Here is an 18,347-nt window from a genome sequence, read left to right on the forward strand (position 1 = left end):
ACAGAAAAGGCTGTCGTCGAGGAAGTCAATGAGAGTGAGGACAAGCATAAAAACCGAGTTCCAGGGGATACAAATGAGAACAGACTACAGAACAGAAAACAATGTTAGTGGGCAAATTAGTGAGAAAAAAGTCGAGTACCGGAAACTGGGACTAGGAAACAAATTCACGGACCATCATCAAAGAGGATGGCTGTGGTCAAAGAGGAGAAAAAACGAAAAGTGAGGCAGCACATAAAGCTGCATGGAAGTTCTGTGGCTTGGTAGTATCTCTCCGGCCGGTGAACCCCACGGGCTCGCGCCTCGGGCGGGAGGCGCGGGCGGGAAGACCGCGGAGCCGGGTGTCGCGTTCACGCCGGACGAACAAAGGCCGCCGGGGGACAGGCGTGGGGGGCGGGGGGACTTCGGAGCCGCGCAGCCCGCGGGGCCCAAAGGGTTAACCGCGCGCCGGACTCCCGCGCGCATCCCGGCCCCCACTATCGGCGTCGCTAGGAGACGCCGGAAGTGGAGGAGGGGCGGGCGGCGCGGCTGTGGGTGGGAATCTTTTTCGGGCGCCCGGGGGCGGAGGGAGGGAGCGCGCGTGCGCGTGCGCGCGCCCGGCCGGCCGTCGCCGCGGTGACCGTCCTCGGAGTCCGCCGGCTCGCGCCCCGCCCCCGTTCCTGCTGCCCCCTCCCCTGGCGCGCGCGGGGGGGGCCGCGTTTCTCGCTCCTCCGGCGTCGCCGCCGCGGGCGCTCCTCCTCGCCCGGCCTCGGGTTTCCCTGGCGCCGCGGCCGCCGCTCCTCTGCGGTCTGTCTGAGGAGGAGGATGTGAAGATGGCGGAGCTGCAGATGCTGCTGGAGGAGGAAATCCCGGGGGGCCGCCGGGCCCTCTTCGACAGTTACACGAACCTGGAGCGGGTGGCCGACTACTGCGAGAACAACTACATCCAGGTGCGCCGCGTTCCCCGACCTGGGCGCGCCGGGCCCGCCGCGGGGAGGGGCGCGCGGGGGCCGGGCCGGGGGCCGGGGGCCGGGCGCGGGGGGCGCGGGGCGCGCGGGGCCGAGGCCGCGGCGCGGTGAGGGTCGCCCGGGAGAGCTGGTGCTGGTGGTGTACGGGTGAGACTGCTCCGTTTGGAGGAATTTGTAGCTTTAAAACATGTTTAAAAAGCAGGAATCAGCCCTAAGTGCGCCGTGTGTGGCGTCCCCGCCTCCTCGCTGCCCCTGCGCTCCGTCGCCGCCTCGCTCGGTGCGGGTCAGTATTCGGGATGGCGGAGGAGGACGGGGGGAGCATTTTGCATTTGACAGAATCCTGCTCCCCCTCCGCGCCCCCACCCCCAGGGCAGGGGTGTGTGTCTGGGGGGGGGGTTGAGGGAGCAACCACCTCCCCCAAGCTTTGGAGGATTATTTTTAAGGGGCTGTGTTGCTGCCAAGTAAAGGACCTTAGTTTTCTATTCGTGTGAATGCCCCAAAAGGCCGGTTGGTTGGTCGCTTAGTTGTTTTTTAGGTTCTGACGGCGAAAGAGAAGAGCAGTTGTCTCGTGTTGGAAGTTACTGCCATTTTTTTCCTCCCTGTGGAGAATGAGAAGCAGCATGATAATGATCTGATTCCCCTGCTCTCTCCTCCTCTCCATCCCTTGAAAATAGATAATTTTCTTGTGGGATAAAGAATTGAGACTTTTCCAGAGAGAATTGGGACATAAACCGCGTGTTTTAATTTTTCCCTTGGTGGTTGGTTTGTCACCCATAGCGGCACCGCCGTGTGTATGTGCATGGAGAAGAGGGACACTGGGTGAGAGGAGATCCAGCTGCTCCTGGATGAAGCAAAATAGAAAAAGAAAAAAAAAATCCTCCTTTAAAAATTAGTGGAAAGGATAGGTTAAAACGCACAGGCTGCCAGTTCAGCATCTTTTGTTCTGAATCTCAGATTTTACCACCATTTCCCCCCCTGCTCGTTGAAATTCTCTTGGGATAAAGGTAGAAATGGAAGAAGTGTGTTAAATTGTGTCTTCGGTGTGGTGTCTCTTTTCTTGCTCCCACCCCCATCTCTCCAGGCATCCTTCACATCAGCTGTATCGGGAAGCATTCTCAAGTCAGTGTAAACTGGACAAAAAAAAAGTGTTAAAAATTTATAGGTTCGTAAATTTTGCCAGGTCCACATGGTTAATCAAGGATTGAAAGATTGTATTGTGAGATTTTATTTCATAGGACATATACTACACTCTTGTAGTCTAGATAATAATCTTGTAGAGAACATTTGTATTGGAGAATGAAGCAGACATCATCCAAGCTGTTTCCCTCCAAAGAGGCAGTAGAAAGTAGCTAGTCGGCAAAGAATGTGTCTTGGGTCAGAGATTCCTATGAAGGATACCGTTGTCCATATTTGTAGGGTGCTTTGGTAATAGTGAAGTAGAAAAGATTGCTCGGTTTTTCACTGTAGTTGAAAATCTTCTATAGCCAGCGCTATGTCACGGATTGATACACACCTGCTGGTTATAGAATTTCATAGTGTAGTTAGTAGGAGAGGCTCATCTGTAAGCAAATGAGTGTCATACGGTTTGTCAGTCGGTTCTGTAATGGACTGCAGATGGGAAGAAGTGACAGCAGGTGTGCTATCTTTAGGAAATTCAGTTTCTGGTAGAAGCAAACCTAAAGAACTAAAGTGGTAATTCCATTGCCTCCTGCAGCATATTATGAGAAAGGGTTATAAATTAAAAGAGAAATTGAGGTTAGAAGGGTGATTGGGCTTGAGTTATTACCAGTAAATTAAAAAAACGAAAAACAAGTTTGCCTTTTTTTTGAAGAGAATTTTATTGTAATTTGGAGGTGTATATAGTTCCTACCTTCTTACTGTTACATAGAGGTAAAAGTACATGGATTAATAAAGCTGAGAAGTTAAAGTGGCCAGTGATGATCATTTTTGTAATACTTTTTAAAAATATATCTTCCAGTTTAAAAGAGAAGAATGTTGCTGTTATTTATATGTCTTAGATTGGGATTCAGAATTTAGTGTGTTAAGCATTTTAAAATTCACAGTATAAGTACTGGTCAATGGACTTAGCTATTTTTTGATTTTAAAATATTTCTTCCATTTAGCTTCTAAAATCGATTTTTACACTTTTACCTATCAGATTTTCTGTTTTAGAGTTTAATGGGCGTGTGTGTGTGTGTGTCTGTCCACACACACGCACATCTCATTGGTGTTCTTTCCCCAGTTGACAACTGGTAACATTATTCACTGTAAAGTTGATAAATAGAACATGAGGAAAGTAGATTTGTGCTGACCCAGCTTTCTGACAGATTTCTCCTTGTGACCACAGAACTGACCAGCAGGGGTTTTGATGCTGCATGTGACCCTGCAGTAGATGAAAGTTAATTTGTGGGATCTGTGATCAGGTGATCAATTTAGCCTTTTTATAGCATCATGCCCTAACCACTAGCTCAAGTTAATGAATCTAATACACATTTTATTTTGTGGAATTGTAATTTTTGCCTGCGAAGCAAAAAATCTGTTTAATGTATGAAAAAAATGGAAAGGTTCTTTGCTATATGTTCTTACTTAAACTTTGGGTTTTATACCTCAGAATATGCAAAAAGTTAGGGTGACTAAGAATATTCTAAATGTAGGTTCTATTTAGTGTGAAAATCGAGCAAAGGAAGGAAAAGGACTTTATTGTCCTGAAAACAATTGTACACTATGTCTTCACTTAATGTCATTGATAGGTTTGTGGAAACTTTGATTTTAAGCCATGATGCATAAGGAGACTAGGTTTTCCAATAATCTTCAACAATGTTGATTTGTACACTCAGAATTGTTTTTTTCTTATCAATGTTAAAACGAAACCTCTTGAACAAAGGATGTTATTTGATAACCTGCAGTTTTAAATAGCTAAGAAATGTCATCCTTCCTATATATTATTGATGTTAGGAGTGGTTAGATGCTGATATTTCCTGTTTTAATACTCAAAATCTTCAGGTAGAGCATGGTTTTAAGTAGTTTTCCAGGTTACTAGTGCAGTTAACATTAGAAGTTTAAAACTCTTCTTTAGTAAAAGTTTCGATAATTTTGTTTTACTTCACTCTTTAGAAAAAGTCAAAGATGTGTTTTCTAAAATGTGATGATAAAAAGTCCTAACTATAATTTGCTGATATCACCAGATTGATTTTATTTCCTGCTTGAAAAAAGGAGTTAATAATTACTAAGGATTTTTTGGAGTTATATGTAAGACCGATGTTTCCTTTTATTTTTTAATATGAATATTGATGCCTAATCTTGGAAGCACTTAGAAAAAAATTTACTGTATTGACTAGTCTGGAGTCTACATTTTTACAAATGGAATTTTATTATAATATGGGTTAGTTTAATGATTTTGTAGATGAAATAAATTTATATTGGTTACTTCCTGAAGTGAATCTAAAGACCGACATGTTTGTATTTACATTTTTCTTTTGTTAAAGAGCAGAAAGTTAATGCTTTTTGTGAGTAAAATCCTATTGTCCAAGGTTTAGATTAAGAGCAAAATCATTAACATGGATTTGTTCAGAAGAATCGAAATTAGGAATTTACCTGAAAATTTTATCTGAAATATTTTCTTTTGAATAATAGGAGAGATGTCATTAGTAACTCCCGCCCCTGCTGCCCAAACAGTACTCCCAAAATTAATTGAAAATCGCATGAAAAATGTATAAAGGGATAATACTGGTCAGTTTCATTAAAAAAATACTAAAATTGTGCAAAGATTTAAAATTATTTAATAAAAACTATTAGAATACACATTCTTTGTTGAAAAGTTACTAGAAAATGCACCTTGGTGTTAAGGAAGACACTTAAAGCTGCCCCTCAATCATTTTGAATATATATCTGGTATTTATACTTGAAATTGTTTTGATATACATAACTATATCATATATTTTTACAAAAACAGGTTCATGTTCTATGTTACTTTATACCTTGCTTTAAAAAGGAAATTTTAATGGTGCTAGGTGTGATTTTGCTTTTTGAATGTCAGGGTATACAGAAAGGTTTGTGTTTATGTGTTGAGTTTTGTTTGTTCCCACAAACAGAGGAATCTTAAAAATACTTAGAGCGAAGAATAAAGAGGTCAGCGGAGAGTAGAGATTTGAGATTTGATATTTACATCCTTCCCTGTGACTTTTGTCTTTTACCGCCACAGAATGGAGTGAACCACATTGTTGAAAGTCAGGTTGAATTAGGGAGACTCAATTTCCCTAGATTGAGGTAACTTAACTGATTAGGATTTGATCAAGTTTATCTTCTTCTAGGAAAGTAGTTCTAACTCCTAACAGTCATTTAGTGATTGACTTTTCGTTGAAACTAGGCATTATCAAGAGCTTTGACAAATTTGCCAGCACAGGCTAAATTCTGAGCCCCTTACTCTTTAAAATTGTGCCATTTGTGCACTTGCTACCTACCCTTTCTTCTCCTTAATGATCTCATAATTTTCATTATTGATCCAAGGACTCCAATTGCACTTCTTTTTGCCCTACCTTGAAGCGTTTCCTGGTAAGAAATTACCCTTTATCTGAACAATTTAAAAACTACCCTTTTGTCATATTATCTTGGTATGATTTAAAATGTGTATGATAGGTTCAGCCTCATTTCTCTTCCAGTAGAAATCAGTTACATAACCACATTGATTTACTTATGTGTAGAATATGTAGCAGAGATATTTTTGAGTATGAGATCCTTTTGGTGTTACCTTTTAAAATTCAGGGAATTTTAATAGCATGCAGTGTCAGTATGTAAATGTACTCTTGGTGGATGGACAAAAATATCTTGAAAATTAAACAATATGTAGACTTTTGTTAATATATGGTTGAATTTTTATGAGACTTAATAGGTAAAGTAGCATTACCTATGTTGAATTTTTCTTTTATTTAGTGTTCCTTCTTCAAGATACAAAGTTTCTAGAACATCTTCATAAGTTTCAGAATATCCTTCCATTAGCCACAGGCTATTGTGCATATAGTGAACACTAATTATACAGTCACTACATGTCAGAAATACATAACTTGAATATATTAGTGCACTGAATTATTTTATAGAGTGAATGTAATTCTAAAATAGTCTTGCATTTTTTTCTAATCATTTATATTCTTTAAGCACCACTTAGAATGCAGCTTTGCAGTCATTATCTTGCAAGGAATGGAGTTTTACTTTTTTATAAAATTGATATATTTGATTGTAGAAATTTTAGACCACAAAATAGCCTTACCTTGAAAAATTTACAAGGATTTTTTTTTTTATTTGATTTTAAAATCAGGTATGTTGAGGTACTCTGTGTGTGTGTAGATATATAATACAATACAATTTATGTTTCTTAGATGTAAAGGTCTGTGAATTTTGACAAATTTATAGTTATGTAACCACCATAACATTTTCTAGGTTTTGTCTAATTGCTTAGTTTTAACTTTTTTAGTTTAGATGACTACAGCTTAAAATGTTTACTAACAGGTGTTGACGGGACATAAGTATTTCTCTTACTTTGATAAATTTAATGGATCTGTTACATCATAGTGTCGTGATGACTTTGTACATCTACATAGACAAGGTTTGAACTAGGGGTGATCTGAGTTTTAACAGCACCTTGTGATCCTCTTGGAATATGGGATTATAGGAGGTTTGTGGAGGAGCTTCTTTTAGGTCTTTTCTCATTTACTCTCTATCTACCAAGGAGGCTGTCCTCGTAATTGTTTCTCATTACCTCGTAGGACTGATGAGAAGGGACTTTCGCTTGTATGCTTTTAGAGTATAGCTACAGACTATAAACTTAGGTTGTAACACGGCATTGGCTCTTCAGCAGCAGTGCTGTATCATCTGTTTGCAATCATGGGCCCTTGTGTTTTGGTGATACTTTGTGCAAGGACCTCATCTTTGCTATTCTTGTTTTTGCTTTCTGTATAAAAAGACTTTCAGAATCTAACAAGAGTGTGTTAGAACTTGAGTGAATCTGTCAGATCTTGCTTTCCCTTTGCCTTGACAGAAAATACTTAAGAGTGGGATTAGTGGGTTTTATGGTAAATGTTTAACTTTATAGACAGTGCTGAACTCTTTTCCAAAATGATACTGTTTTGCATGCATAAAAGTTCCATTTACTCTCTGTGTCAGCACTTGGTTTTATCAGGTTTTTAAAAATACCTTTTCTTTTGGTTTCATATATGAAGGTAACTTATTTGGGTAAGAATTCTAGCTTGACAGATTATTTTTTCAGTATTTTATATTTGTGCTGCACTGTTTTCTGGCTTCAGCTATTATGCCTATCTTTGTTCCTTTGTAATGTCTCACTTCCCCTGGAATATGTTCTCACCATTTTTTATGATTTTGATGTCCTTGATGTAGTTTTCTTCATACTTCTCATGTTCAAGTTTCATTGCATTTCTTTGATCTATGAATGTAGCACTTTCATCAAGTGTGGAAAAATTTTAGGCAGTATTATGTCAATTTTTTTTTTAATCCTCCTCTCTGGGAACTTCATTAATATATTAATCCACTTGAAGTTGTTCCATAGCTTACTGATTCATCCTTCATTTTTCAAATTCTTTTTTTTTTTTCTGTACCTCATTTTAGAGATTCTGTTATTATGTCTTCAAGTTCATTAATTGCTCTTGGTATATTTTCTGTCATTCTATTTGACATATTTGCTTCAGACATTATAGTTTTCATCTCTGGGGCTCAATTTGGGGTTTTTTTTTATTATCACCTGGGTTTTAACTTGTAAATGCATAGGTTGTAATTAAAGTAGCAATCTTAGTAGCCTTGTCATGGCATTTTAATATTTGTATTCTACATTGCTTTCAACTGATTTTTCTCCTCATTATTGGTCAGATTTACCTCCTCCTTTACATGTATTTCTTGATTGAGTGATTGTACAGTCATTGTGATTATTAGCTGGTGCTGAATTTTTAAAAATTTTTTTATAGATGTTCATGAGCTTTATTCTTGGATGCAATTAAATTACCTGGGAACTCTTTCATCCTTTTGAGTCTTTTAAGATTTTTTTGTTGAGACCAGTAAAGTGTGTTAATCTAGAACCTTACTCTTCACTACTCAGAAAGCAGACCCTTCTGTGTTGTTCTACCAATGTCCCATGAATTGGGAAGTTTTATGTTTTGGCTGGTAAGAATGTGCATTGTTCCCTATCATGTATGAGCCCCATTTGTTTTCTTTTCTGATCCTCTTGAGTGAGTCTTTCCCTACCCTTATATAGTTTTGTCTTATTCTTACACTGATCAGTACTCTGCTGAATACCAAAGGGACATGTTATGCATATCTCTAGAACTCTGTGCAGTATTCTCATACATTTGAATTGAAAAACTGTAGTTGCCTTAGTCATCACATCCTTGTACCCCTGTCTCCTGAATTACAACTTCTGTCAACATACCAACAAAAAAAATTTTTTTTTTAACAGAACCTTTTCCTCCTTATCCGGGAGTAAGTTTGGGACTTCTTACTGCACTTATTTTCATGCCGCTTGAATCTATTGCTAGAATAAATCTTTAGATTTAAAAAAAAAATTCATTATGCTAGTGTTTTTGAAGAGTGTATGCCAGTGTCTTTTATTATTTTTCTTTTAGAATGCCTTATCAATTTGGGTTTTTCTGTTTCCTTGTGATTACAATTAGTTTGTGCATTTTTGTATATTTGATGGGAAAGTCAGTGATATGTTTTCAGTGCAGTACATTATATAAGAATTGTGTCACATTATTGGTGATGTTAAGTTTGACTTAACATGTTAAGTTTGAAATATTTGCCACAAGTAAAGGTACTTTTTACCTCTTGGTGATGATTAATATTCTCACATTTTCTTTCATATCTATTTCTGATTTTTTCCTGCAACAATACTCTTGTGTTTGTAAAATGAGGATTTTCTAATGTCACTTCTTATGTACTCATTTGATATTTGTAAGGAAATATGGGTGGGAGATGGCATTTTTGCTCTAGCTGTTGTTTATGCTGACAGAACAGTGATCAGAAAAACAGATTTTCTGTGGCAGTGTTGCATTGTACATTTACTAGCTACATGGGTATTGAGGGTCAGGATGTGGCATATATACTCTTTGGACATTGCACAGTCACTTAGTAAAATGCAGTCTACTATTATGTTGCAGTTTTCTGATCACAGATACGTTGGAGTTCCAGTGGTTTACTTCTGATTCTTCTCACTGATTTGTTAGACATTGCTGTACCTGGTGGGGAATTCTGTGATTTTTAGTTTACTCTAGGATTTACTATTATGTGATAACCACTTAGTGCTTGTATAAATTTCTCAAGGAGACTGTGGAGTTGTTTATTTTCCCCCAGGTGTATTGAGATAAATTAATATGTAATACCATGTAGGTTTTAAAGTGTCCATCATGCTGACTTGATACACATATCTATATTGCGAAATGGTAACCACAATAGGTTAATTAATACTTCCATCACCTCACATAACTGTTTTTTTGTATGTGGTGAGAAATATTTAGGATTTACTTTTTAGTAACTTTCAGGTATATAATACAGTATTTCAACCACAGTCACCATACTATATATTAGCTCCCTTAGACAATCATCTTAGAACTGGAATCTCTCCATTTTCCCCAGTCCCAGCCAATCACTATTCTCTGTTTTTATGAGTGTGGCTTTTTTTTTTAAGTTTTATTTATTTATGCATACAAGAACTCTGGTATAGGCCAGAGGTGCAGGGGGCTGAGAGCATTCACCAGAGCAGAGTGGGGAACAGAACAGGCAGATCTACTGAAATACACTGCTGAGGGGAGCAGTGGGCGAGACAGGAGAGGTCTGCTGATCCATGTGGGTCACCTCCTTGACTGGGGATTGAACTCCTGCTGCAGTAGATATGGATAGCTTCACAGTGCTGACCCTTAACCCTTTGCGCCACCAGGGAGGCCCTGAGTTTGGCCTTTTTAAAATGTCATACATAAATGATACCATGGAGGGGCCTCCCTGGTGGCACAAGGGTTAAGATGCAACCTATGAAGCTGTCCACAGCCACTGCAGCACGAATTAAAAATCCCCGGCCAGGGAGCTACCCACATGGCGCAGGAGACCTCTCCTGACTTGCCTGCTGCTCCCCTCAGCAGTGTGTTTCAGACAATCTGCCTCTTCTGTTCCCCACTCTGCCTCTGGTGAATCCTCTCACCCCCCCACACCTCTGGTCTGTGCCCCAGTTCTGTAGGCATAAATAAATAAATCTTTTTTAAAAAAAGATATCTGGAGTATTTGTCTTATTTATTTTACTTAGCAAAATGCCCTCAAGGTCTATCCATGTTGTTGTAAATGACAGGATTTTCTTGTATGTTTGCATGTATGTCTATGTATACATGGACAGCACACACACAGTCATGTGCTGCATAAGTCCATTAATGATGGACTTTTTTTATGATTATGGTCCCAGTAGGCTATACTGACTAGCCTAGCTGTGTAGTAGGGTGTGCTATCTAGGTTTGTGTGATTGTGCTCTATGATGTCTGCACAAAGATGACATCACCTAAAGATGCATTTCTCAGAATGTGTCCCTGTCATTAAGCAACATATGGTTGTCTGTCACATCTTTTTTGTTCATCTGTAAATGGACACTTGAGTTGTTCTTTTATCTTGGCTATTGTAAATAACCATTGTGATGAACATGAGAATACAGGTATGTCAAGATGACTTTATTGCCTTTGGATATGTACCCAGAAGTGAGATTGCTGATAATATGGTGGTTCTGTTTTAAATTTTTTGAGGAACCTCCAACCTGTTTTCCATTGGGGTTTACCAGTTTACCTTTCCACCAATAATACACTAGGTTTCTCCTTTCTCCACATTTTTGTAACACTTGTTTGAATGGCTGTCATTAAGAAGATGAGATAGGGCCTCCCCGGTGGCGCAGCGGTTGAGCGCTGGGTTGCGAAGCTGCCCACGGCCTCTGCGGCGCCGGTTCAATCCCCAGCTGCTCCCTGGCCACCAGAGGAGGGTCCCACATGGCGAGCAGACCTCTCCTGCCGCCCGCTACTCCCCTCAGCAGTGTACTTCGGTCCTTCTGCCTGCTCTGCTCCCCGCTCTGGCTCTGGTGAATTCTCTCACCCTCCCGCGCTTCTGACTGTACCCAGTGCATGTATAAACAAAAACAAACAAAGAAAGAAAGAAAGAAAGAAAACATGCCTCTATAAAAAAAAAAAAAAAAAAAAAAAAAGATGAGATAACAAATCTGAAGTGATCTCTCATTGTGGTTTTAATTTTTATTTCTCTAATGATTATGATGTTGATCATTTTTTTTAGGCATGTTTATTTATTTATTTATTTGTTTGTTTTGTTTATACATGATGCACTGGGTACAGTCAGAAGCGCAGGAGGGTGAGAGAATTCACCAGAGTCAGAGCGGGGAGCAGAGCAGGCAGAAGGACCGAAGTACACTGCTGAGGGGAGCAGCGGGCGGCAGGAGAGGTCTGCGCGCCACGTGGGACCCTCCTCTGGTGGCCGGGGAGCAGCCGGGGATCGAACCGGCGCTGCAGAGGCCGCGGGCAGGTTCGCAACCCAGCGCTCTACCGCTGTGCCACCGGGGAGGCCCATGTTGATCATCTTTTCATTTATCTGTTGACCATTTATTTCCCTCTCTTTTTTGAAAATGTCCATTCAGCTTCTCTGTTTGTTTTTTTTTTAACTTGAAGTTAGTTTTAATCTTTAAATGAGATTTTTGCTATCTAGTTAATAATATAGGTAAATACTGTGGAACATACCCCTAGTCAATATCTTACTGGAAGAACATGTTACTTTTACTTTTTTAATTTTCATTACATTTATTGAAATATAATTGACATAACAGTGTGTAAGTTTAAGGTCTCCAACATGATTTGATATATGTATAGATTGTGAAATTGCCACACTAGAGTTACCTCTTTTATCACTTCATATCATTACCACTTCTTTTTTTTTTTTTAAAGATTTATTTATACAAGCACTGGGTACAGTCAGAAGCATGGGAGGGTGAGAGAATTCACCAGAGCGGGAGCGGGAAACAGAACAGGCAGACTGACGATACACTGCTGAGGGGGGCAGTGGGTGGCAGGAGAGGTCTGCTTGCCATGTGGGACCCTCGCCAGGCGGCCGGGAATTGAACAGGTGCTGCAGAGGCTGCGGGCAGCTTCACAACCCAGCGCTCTGCCAGCAGGGAGGCCCCACATTACCACTTCTATTTTGTGGTAAGAGCTTTTGAGATTGGCCTCTTAGCAATTTTGAAGTGTATAATATAGTATTGTTACTTTATAACTGAAAGTTACATTTTGACTGACATTTTCCCCTTTTCCAACTACCATGTAGTATCCCGTTGAACCAGTTTACATTACCATCAACAGTATGCAAAGATTCCTCTCTCCCTGTCCTTGCCAACACTTGTTACCTTTTGTATTTTTGACAATATCATTCTAACATGTGCGAGTTTATATCTTACTGCAGTTTTGATTTGCATTTCCTGATAATTAGTGATGTCAAGGATCTTGTTGGCCATTTGTAAATCTTTAGAAAAAGATCTATTTAGTTCTTAACATTCATTCTTTTAAATCATATATTTGGGGGTATTGAGTTGAATGAGTACCTCATATGGATATCATCCTCTTATCTGATATATGATTTGCAAATATTTTGTCCAATTGTATGTACTCCAAGTCCCTGGTACTTGTGCAAGGCCGAGAAGCAAGTGTAGCTGCTGCTTCACTTGTCTCTCTGCTCCATGTGCCTCTTCCAGGTGTTCTTTATCTCCCATCATTGTTAGTTTTTTAACACCCAAACTGTTTAGTAGCTATTTATCTCTCAGTACATTTTTTAGCCAGTACTTATGTAAAGTGTACTTTGCAGGTTGAAAAAAAACCACAACTTTTTAAACTATCTGGTTTGCTGAAAAGCTTCATGTTACATCCAGATATAATTAGTTGATGCTTGTCGCTTGACAGAGCTTCGAGTGTCGACAAGATGTACAACATCTGACCTTGTTGGTCTAAGAAAGGCTACATCTGTTGTAAACAAAGCAAGTGTATGTTAACTCCATATTAAATGAGGTGGCCAAGAAGCAATGTTTTTACCACTTTTCATCCTAATGATGTGTGTAACTTCTCTCTAGGTGCCATGCTGTCACTTAAGAAATTGGTAGGGTTTTTTGATTGACTTGCTATGCTTTATAATTTATTTCTGTTCAAAACAGTAGTAAATAAGATCACTAGGTTTTTTCCTTGAAGTTTGATATTTCAGGCACAGATTACTTAGTCGTGAATGGCTGTGGGAGAACCAATGTAAGTATACCTTGTATTGAGTCAGGTTGGGCTTGTGACTGCTAATTGACCTACTCTGGTAAGATAGTCAATTTCCCTGTTGTTTCTTTCATGCATGTTAACCTGTACTTGTGATCCATATACAACTCAGTTAATCTTATTAGAACAAAGACATCCGTGATATGTTTCCTCAGGATATCTGACATCATTAGCCTTACACAAGAGTGATCACATGTACTAAGCTGGGTATATATAAGAAGAGCCTTGTCAGGGTGGGTGGTGTGGGTCTTGCCTTGACCTGAAGGTCCTGTCCATCGGCTCTGGCGCAGAGGGACTCCTGTATGTGAGCTGTTGATAAACTGCTAATATACAAATTGGGCTGCAAAGTGGACTCCAATAATGTTGCCAACTCTTTGCAGTGTGGTAAATATCAAACAATATTGCTTGCTGGGGCAGCACAAGGAAATTATAGCCACAGTTAAGGAATTTGAAGAGGCAGGGGGTAATATGCTTTGTGCACAAGCCATCCAATAGTCCTGTATGACCTGTAAGAAAACTTGATGGGACATGAAAGATGACTGTGCATTATTGAGAGAGCTCAATAAGGTCACTCCACCATTCCGTGCTTTGGCCCCAGTCTAGCTGATCTCCTGGATTGCATTTCACCAACTTAAGGGTTCTGTCAAAGAGTCATGATTTGTCTAGTGCTTTCTTTAACATCCCTTTGGATGTCTCGGGCCTAAGATCAATTTGCCTTTCCTGGGAGGGACAGCAGTAGGCTTTTTTAATGCTCCCACAGGGGTATATAACAGTACCACTGTTAACCACAGTCTAGTGATTAGAGATCTGGAAAGGTGCATTGGACCTCCCTTGGTGACTGTTTCATTATGCAGATGATATAATGTTAAACTATGATGACTTGCCTTTTCTGTCTGAAGCTAACAACTTGTGCAATGAGGATGGGGAGTCAACGTAAGCAGATCACGTACCAGGACAATCTGTAAATTTTTTTGGAATTGTCTGGTTGAATGATATGTATGTCATTCAACATAAGGTATGTCAGCTGGCATAGTAGGTAAAATCTAAGCTTTCCCAGTGCCCACTTGTCAAACAAATTGTTGACTTACTAGGTATTGGAGAACTTTTTATATCCCATGTAGCCCAGATCCTTTGTCCTTTGTACAGTGAAAAAGGGGATGTGTTGGAATTAGGGGCAGCCAAAACAAGAAGCCTTAACCCAGGCTAAACGTTGAGGCACATTACAGGCACGGGTAGAAAGTGAATTGGACATAGCCAGTCAGTCACCCTGATGTGTTTGGATGGGGCTTCTGGCAAAGGCAACAAAGAATGTGCATTCCTTTAGGCTTTTGGTTACAGTTATGGAAGGGTGCTGAAATTAGATGAATTTATACTGGGAAAGTTACCTCTTCCCCTACAGGAGATTGACATGTTTGTAAAACCTGAATGCCTGTACCTAGAATAGCACTCTGCCTGCAAATTTGTAACAGAGAAGCACTTAAAATACAAGCCCTCTTTCAGAAAAATGCACCACCTACAAAGTCCAGTTATTTAAGTGGATCCCTAATGCTTTCCTTCAAATCCTGCAGTAATAACTAGTGAGGGATAGACCCCCACCAAATAAAACCTGGTATACAGATTCACAGAGAACAGCCACCAGCATGGAGAGCCACTGCAATGCACTTAGAATCAGACATCATTTAAGGAAAAGAATGGACGAGGGCAAAGTACTCTGGGCAAAGTAGCCCAGTTGGCTGAATTAGAAGCAGGAAGGATTGTAGTGAGAAATGAACCCATGCCCTGTCTATTGCTATGAACAGCAGAGCAGTACACCAGGCTTGTGATGGCAATGTGCCATCACAAGAAATGGACAATACTCGTTAAAAGATGTCTGGGATTAAGAATTAAGAGAGGACATTTGGGAACGATGTTCTCTCCCCACCATCTGTCTTGCAGTGCGCCCATGAACAAGTTGGCGGCAGTCAAAGCCCCCGTTTTACTGGACAGGAAGCCCAGGAGTGGGCTGCAGACTTTTTACCTGCCATATAACTCCACCTATTCAGAGGTATTAGAGAGGAAGAATGTATAATTAATGACATTTTGAAGAAAACTGCACTGGACTATTATCTGAGGGTGGAAGAAACAATTGAATGAAACCATCAGTTTTCTGAATGTCGCCCTGAAAACAGGCCATACATTGGCATATGAAAGACTCCGGAGTCCTTCTGGACCTACATCACAGAATTCATGTTTTGATGAATAGACTTGATCCACAAATTGCTGATGAGGGGCTAGTGTTGAGTTTGCCACAAGCTTTATCCCCAGGTGCCACAAAGTTAAGCTGGGACTTAGACTGGAAAGTTCCTCCTCATTGTTTGTCTATTTTGGTACCCTGGGATGTAGGGATAGAGGTACAGTGGAGTTTTGCTCCTTAAGTCATAATTAAACTATTAGTGTTCATCAGGTACTTTCATTATTGTCCTTTGTTAGGAGGCATTGCATATCCTCAGAGTAATGAGTCATCACAGAGAAGGCAAAAAATTGATGGATTTGGTTTGTGGTCAAACCATAGAAGTGTGTTGGATGGAAAACTTTTTACTGTAAATATCATATCTGAACTTTAGTTCTACATGTGGTAGTTCATCTATTTCTATTTTTTGCCCTTTTCACCTGAAAATAGGAAGGATGACATCCTGACTTCTGTTTTATTCAAGTATGGTCATAGATCAAAGGTGCACTGGCCTTCTCTTTTGTGTGAGACTGTGGTGGTGTAGGGAACTAATGGAAATCAATAAGCTGCAATTACTATTCTCAAGAGTCATTAGTTTAGTCTTAAAATCTAGTAGTGGAAATAGGACCAGTACACAAATAACTGTAGCATATCTTAAGTGGTAGGATGAAATTACCTCTCAAGGAAAAGTGCAATGGAAGTCAGGATGGTTCAGTTCATCAGGCATTTACTGACCTCACCAGGGGTCAGTTTTTCTTACTAGCTGAGAAAACAGACATAAATTATAGCCCCTGTTTTAGAGAGCTGGGAACAGGAATTATATAAAGATTGAGATAATTTTGAAATTCATTAGGTTTATTCTGAAGAAACTGTTACATAACAACTATTATAACGTGTAAGTTGTTTGTTGTCTATTGGTAATGGGTTTTTGGTTTGGCAGTTTGTCTAAGACCTGATGGTATCTTTTTGTAATGATTTCAGAATTTTGCATCTTGACTGTTTTCTCAGTCCTTAGGTTTGGTCATTAAAGAGATGATCACATATTAATTTGGAAGAGGAAAGTGTTAACAACTGCATCTTAAGTAAGAATAAATGTAATAAAGGTCTAGTCTAATACTTTCAAGTTTGTTTATTTCTGGTGAGTAATAGTCTCCACATTAAACATGAAAAGTTCTTTAACACTCAATCATTATTTTAATTAGTATGAAGCATGCAGGAGGTAATTAACTTAAGTAAAAATAAACATGCATAATTTATATACAAACCTTTTATATGATGAAGTGACTGGAAATTTTTTTGAGACGTTTAATTATAAGTTATGTGTTGAGAAGATAATCAAAAGTTTTGTTAATAGATTAATGATCCAAAATTTAATGATGGTGAAACCTTAAGTTACTGAAAGTTTTCCTCTATTTTCAAAATCTCAGTAATTTAATATTATCCCATATAGGTGAATTAAGGAATAGCTTTTAGTTTTAATAAACAAAAATTAAAATTAAAGAACTTTTTTGTTTTCTGAATCATTTAGAAATAAGTTACTTGTTGTCCCATCACTGCTAAATACATTAGTGTGTTTTTCCTGCAAACAAGAATATTTTTCTACTTAATCACAAAACAAACAACAAAATCAGGAAATAATGTATCATGTTTTCAGTATGAAATCCTTAGATGCTCATGTAGGTTTTATTTTCTGTCCTAATGGCCTTTATAAAAGAAGAATCTCTTTCAGAAATATGTTCCATTTAATTATCATATCCTTCAGTCTGGAACAGTTCCTTATTTTGGTTTCATGGCCATATCACTTTTCAGATTATAGGCAGTTACTTTTTAATGTTGTCCTTGAATAGTTGATGTTTCCTCAAGACTAGGTCGTTACATTTTTTTGGAAGGAATGTTACAGAAATGATGATGTATTATTATCTTGCTTCCTTTTAAATTGATTGATAATACTCAGTTTGATCACTTGTTTTCAGTTGTGTCTGACAGGTTTCTTCATGGGTAAAGTTATTCTTGAAATATTTCTCTTTAATGAGTACCTTGTGGGAAGATACTTTAATACTGCATATATGCCATTCTTCATAAACTTTATTCAGTGTGGAATAAACTATTTTTATCGTATTTTTTTTTCTTTTTTAAAGATTTATTTATTTATACAAGCACTGGATACAGTCAGAAGTGCAGGAGGGTGAGAGAATTCACCAGAGCGGGGAACAGAACAGGCAGACTGATGAAATACACTGCTGAGGGGAGCAGTGGGCCGCAGGAGAGGTCTGTCACGCCATGTGGGACCCTCGCCGGTGGCCGGGGATCGAACCGGCACTGCAGAGGCTGCGGGCAGCTTCGCAGTCCAGCGCTCAACCACCGTGCCACCAGGGGAGGCCCTATTTTTATTATATTTTGATGCTCAAATTGTCCTAGTTATGGCCCCTTTATAGTCTCTGGTATATTGGATATAAAACATCTTTCTTTGAATTCATCTCTTTTATTCTTCAGTGTATAAAGTATTGCTTGTTTCAGTGATGGCTGCATTCCTTAGGTTGGCCTAGTGTCAACCAACGGTCTTTACTGCAGCAGGTGATTAACTATAAAAATGATTTTCCATAGTTACTGGGATTTGTTTGTACTAAAAGTTCTTAGAAATGGGAAATGTCTCCAGTCAAACAGTGTCATGGGTTCCTAAGACCACCCTCTGGTTTGACAATTTGCTGGAAGCACTCACAGAACTGTTAAACCTTCACAGTTATGGTTTATTACAGTGAAAATACAGTTTAAAATTAGCAAAGGAAAAAGGCACATAGGGTGGAGTCCAGGAGAAACCAGATGCAGACTTGCAATCTTCCTCTGTAAATGGAGTTGTTACAG

The 18,347-nt window shown here is 39.4% G+C and overlaps 1 protein-coding gene across 22 annotated transcripts in view; it reads left to right on the forward strand.

The window, feature by feature from the left end:
* Positions 1–700: 700 nt before the first annotated feature.
* ABI2 (abl interactor 2) overlaps positions 701–18,347 on the forward strand; it is a 62,714-nt gene continuing 45,067 nt past the window's right edge. For 9 of the 22 annotated variants that reach the window (XM_054700005.1, XM_054700008.1, XM_054700009.1 and 6 more), the window contains exon 1: positions 704–926. In XM_054700005.1, coding sequence (XP_054555980.1) covers positions 810–926 — 117 coding nt within the window. In that variant the 5' untranslated portion in view covers positions 704–809. Of the gene's footprint in view, positions 927–1,184; positions 1,228–18,347 lie in introns of those variants that run through there. The other 13 variants (XM_054700011.1, XM_054700013.1, XM_054700015.1 and 10 more) reach the window with 4 other exon arrangements.

This window comes from Talpa occidentalis, unplaced genomic scaffold, assembly GCF_014898055.3.
Source record: "Talpa occidentalis isolate TD23 unplaced genomic scaffold, MPIMG_talOcc4v2.1 talOcc4.3, whole genome shotgun sequence".
NCBI classification, from domain to species: Eukaryota; Metazoa; Chordata; class Mammalia; order Eulipotyphla; family Talpidae; genus Talpa; species Talpa occidentalis.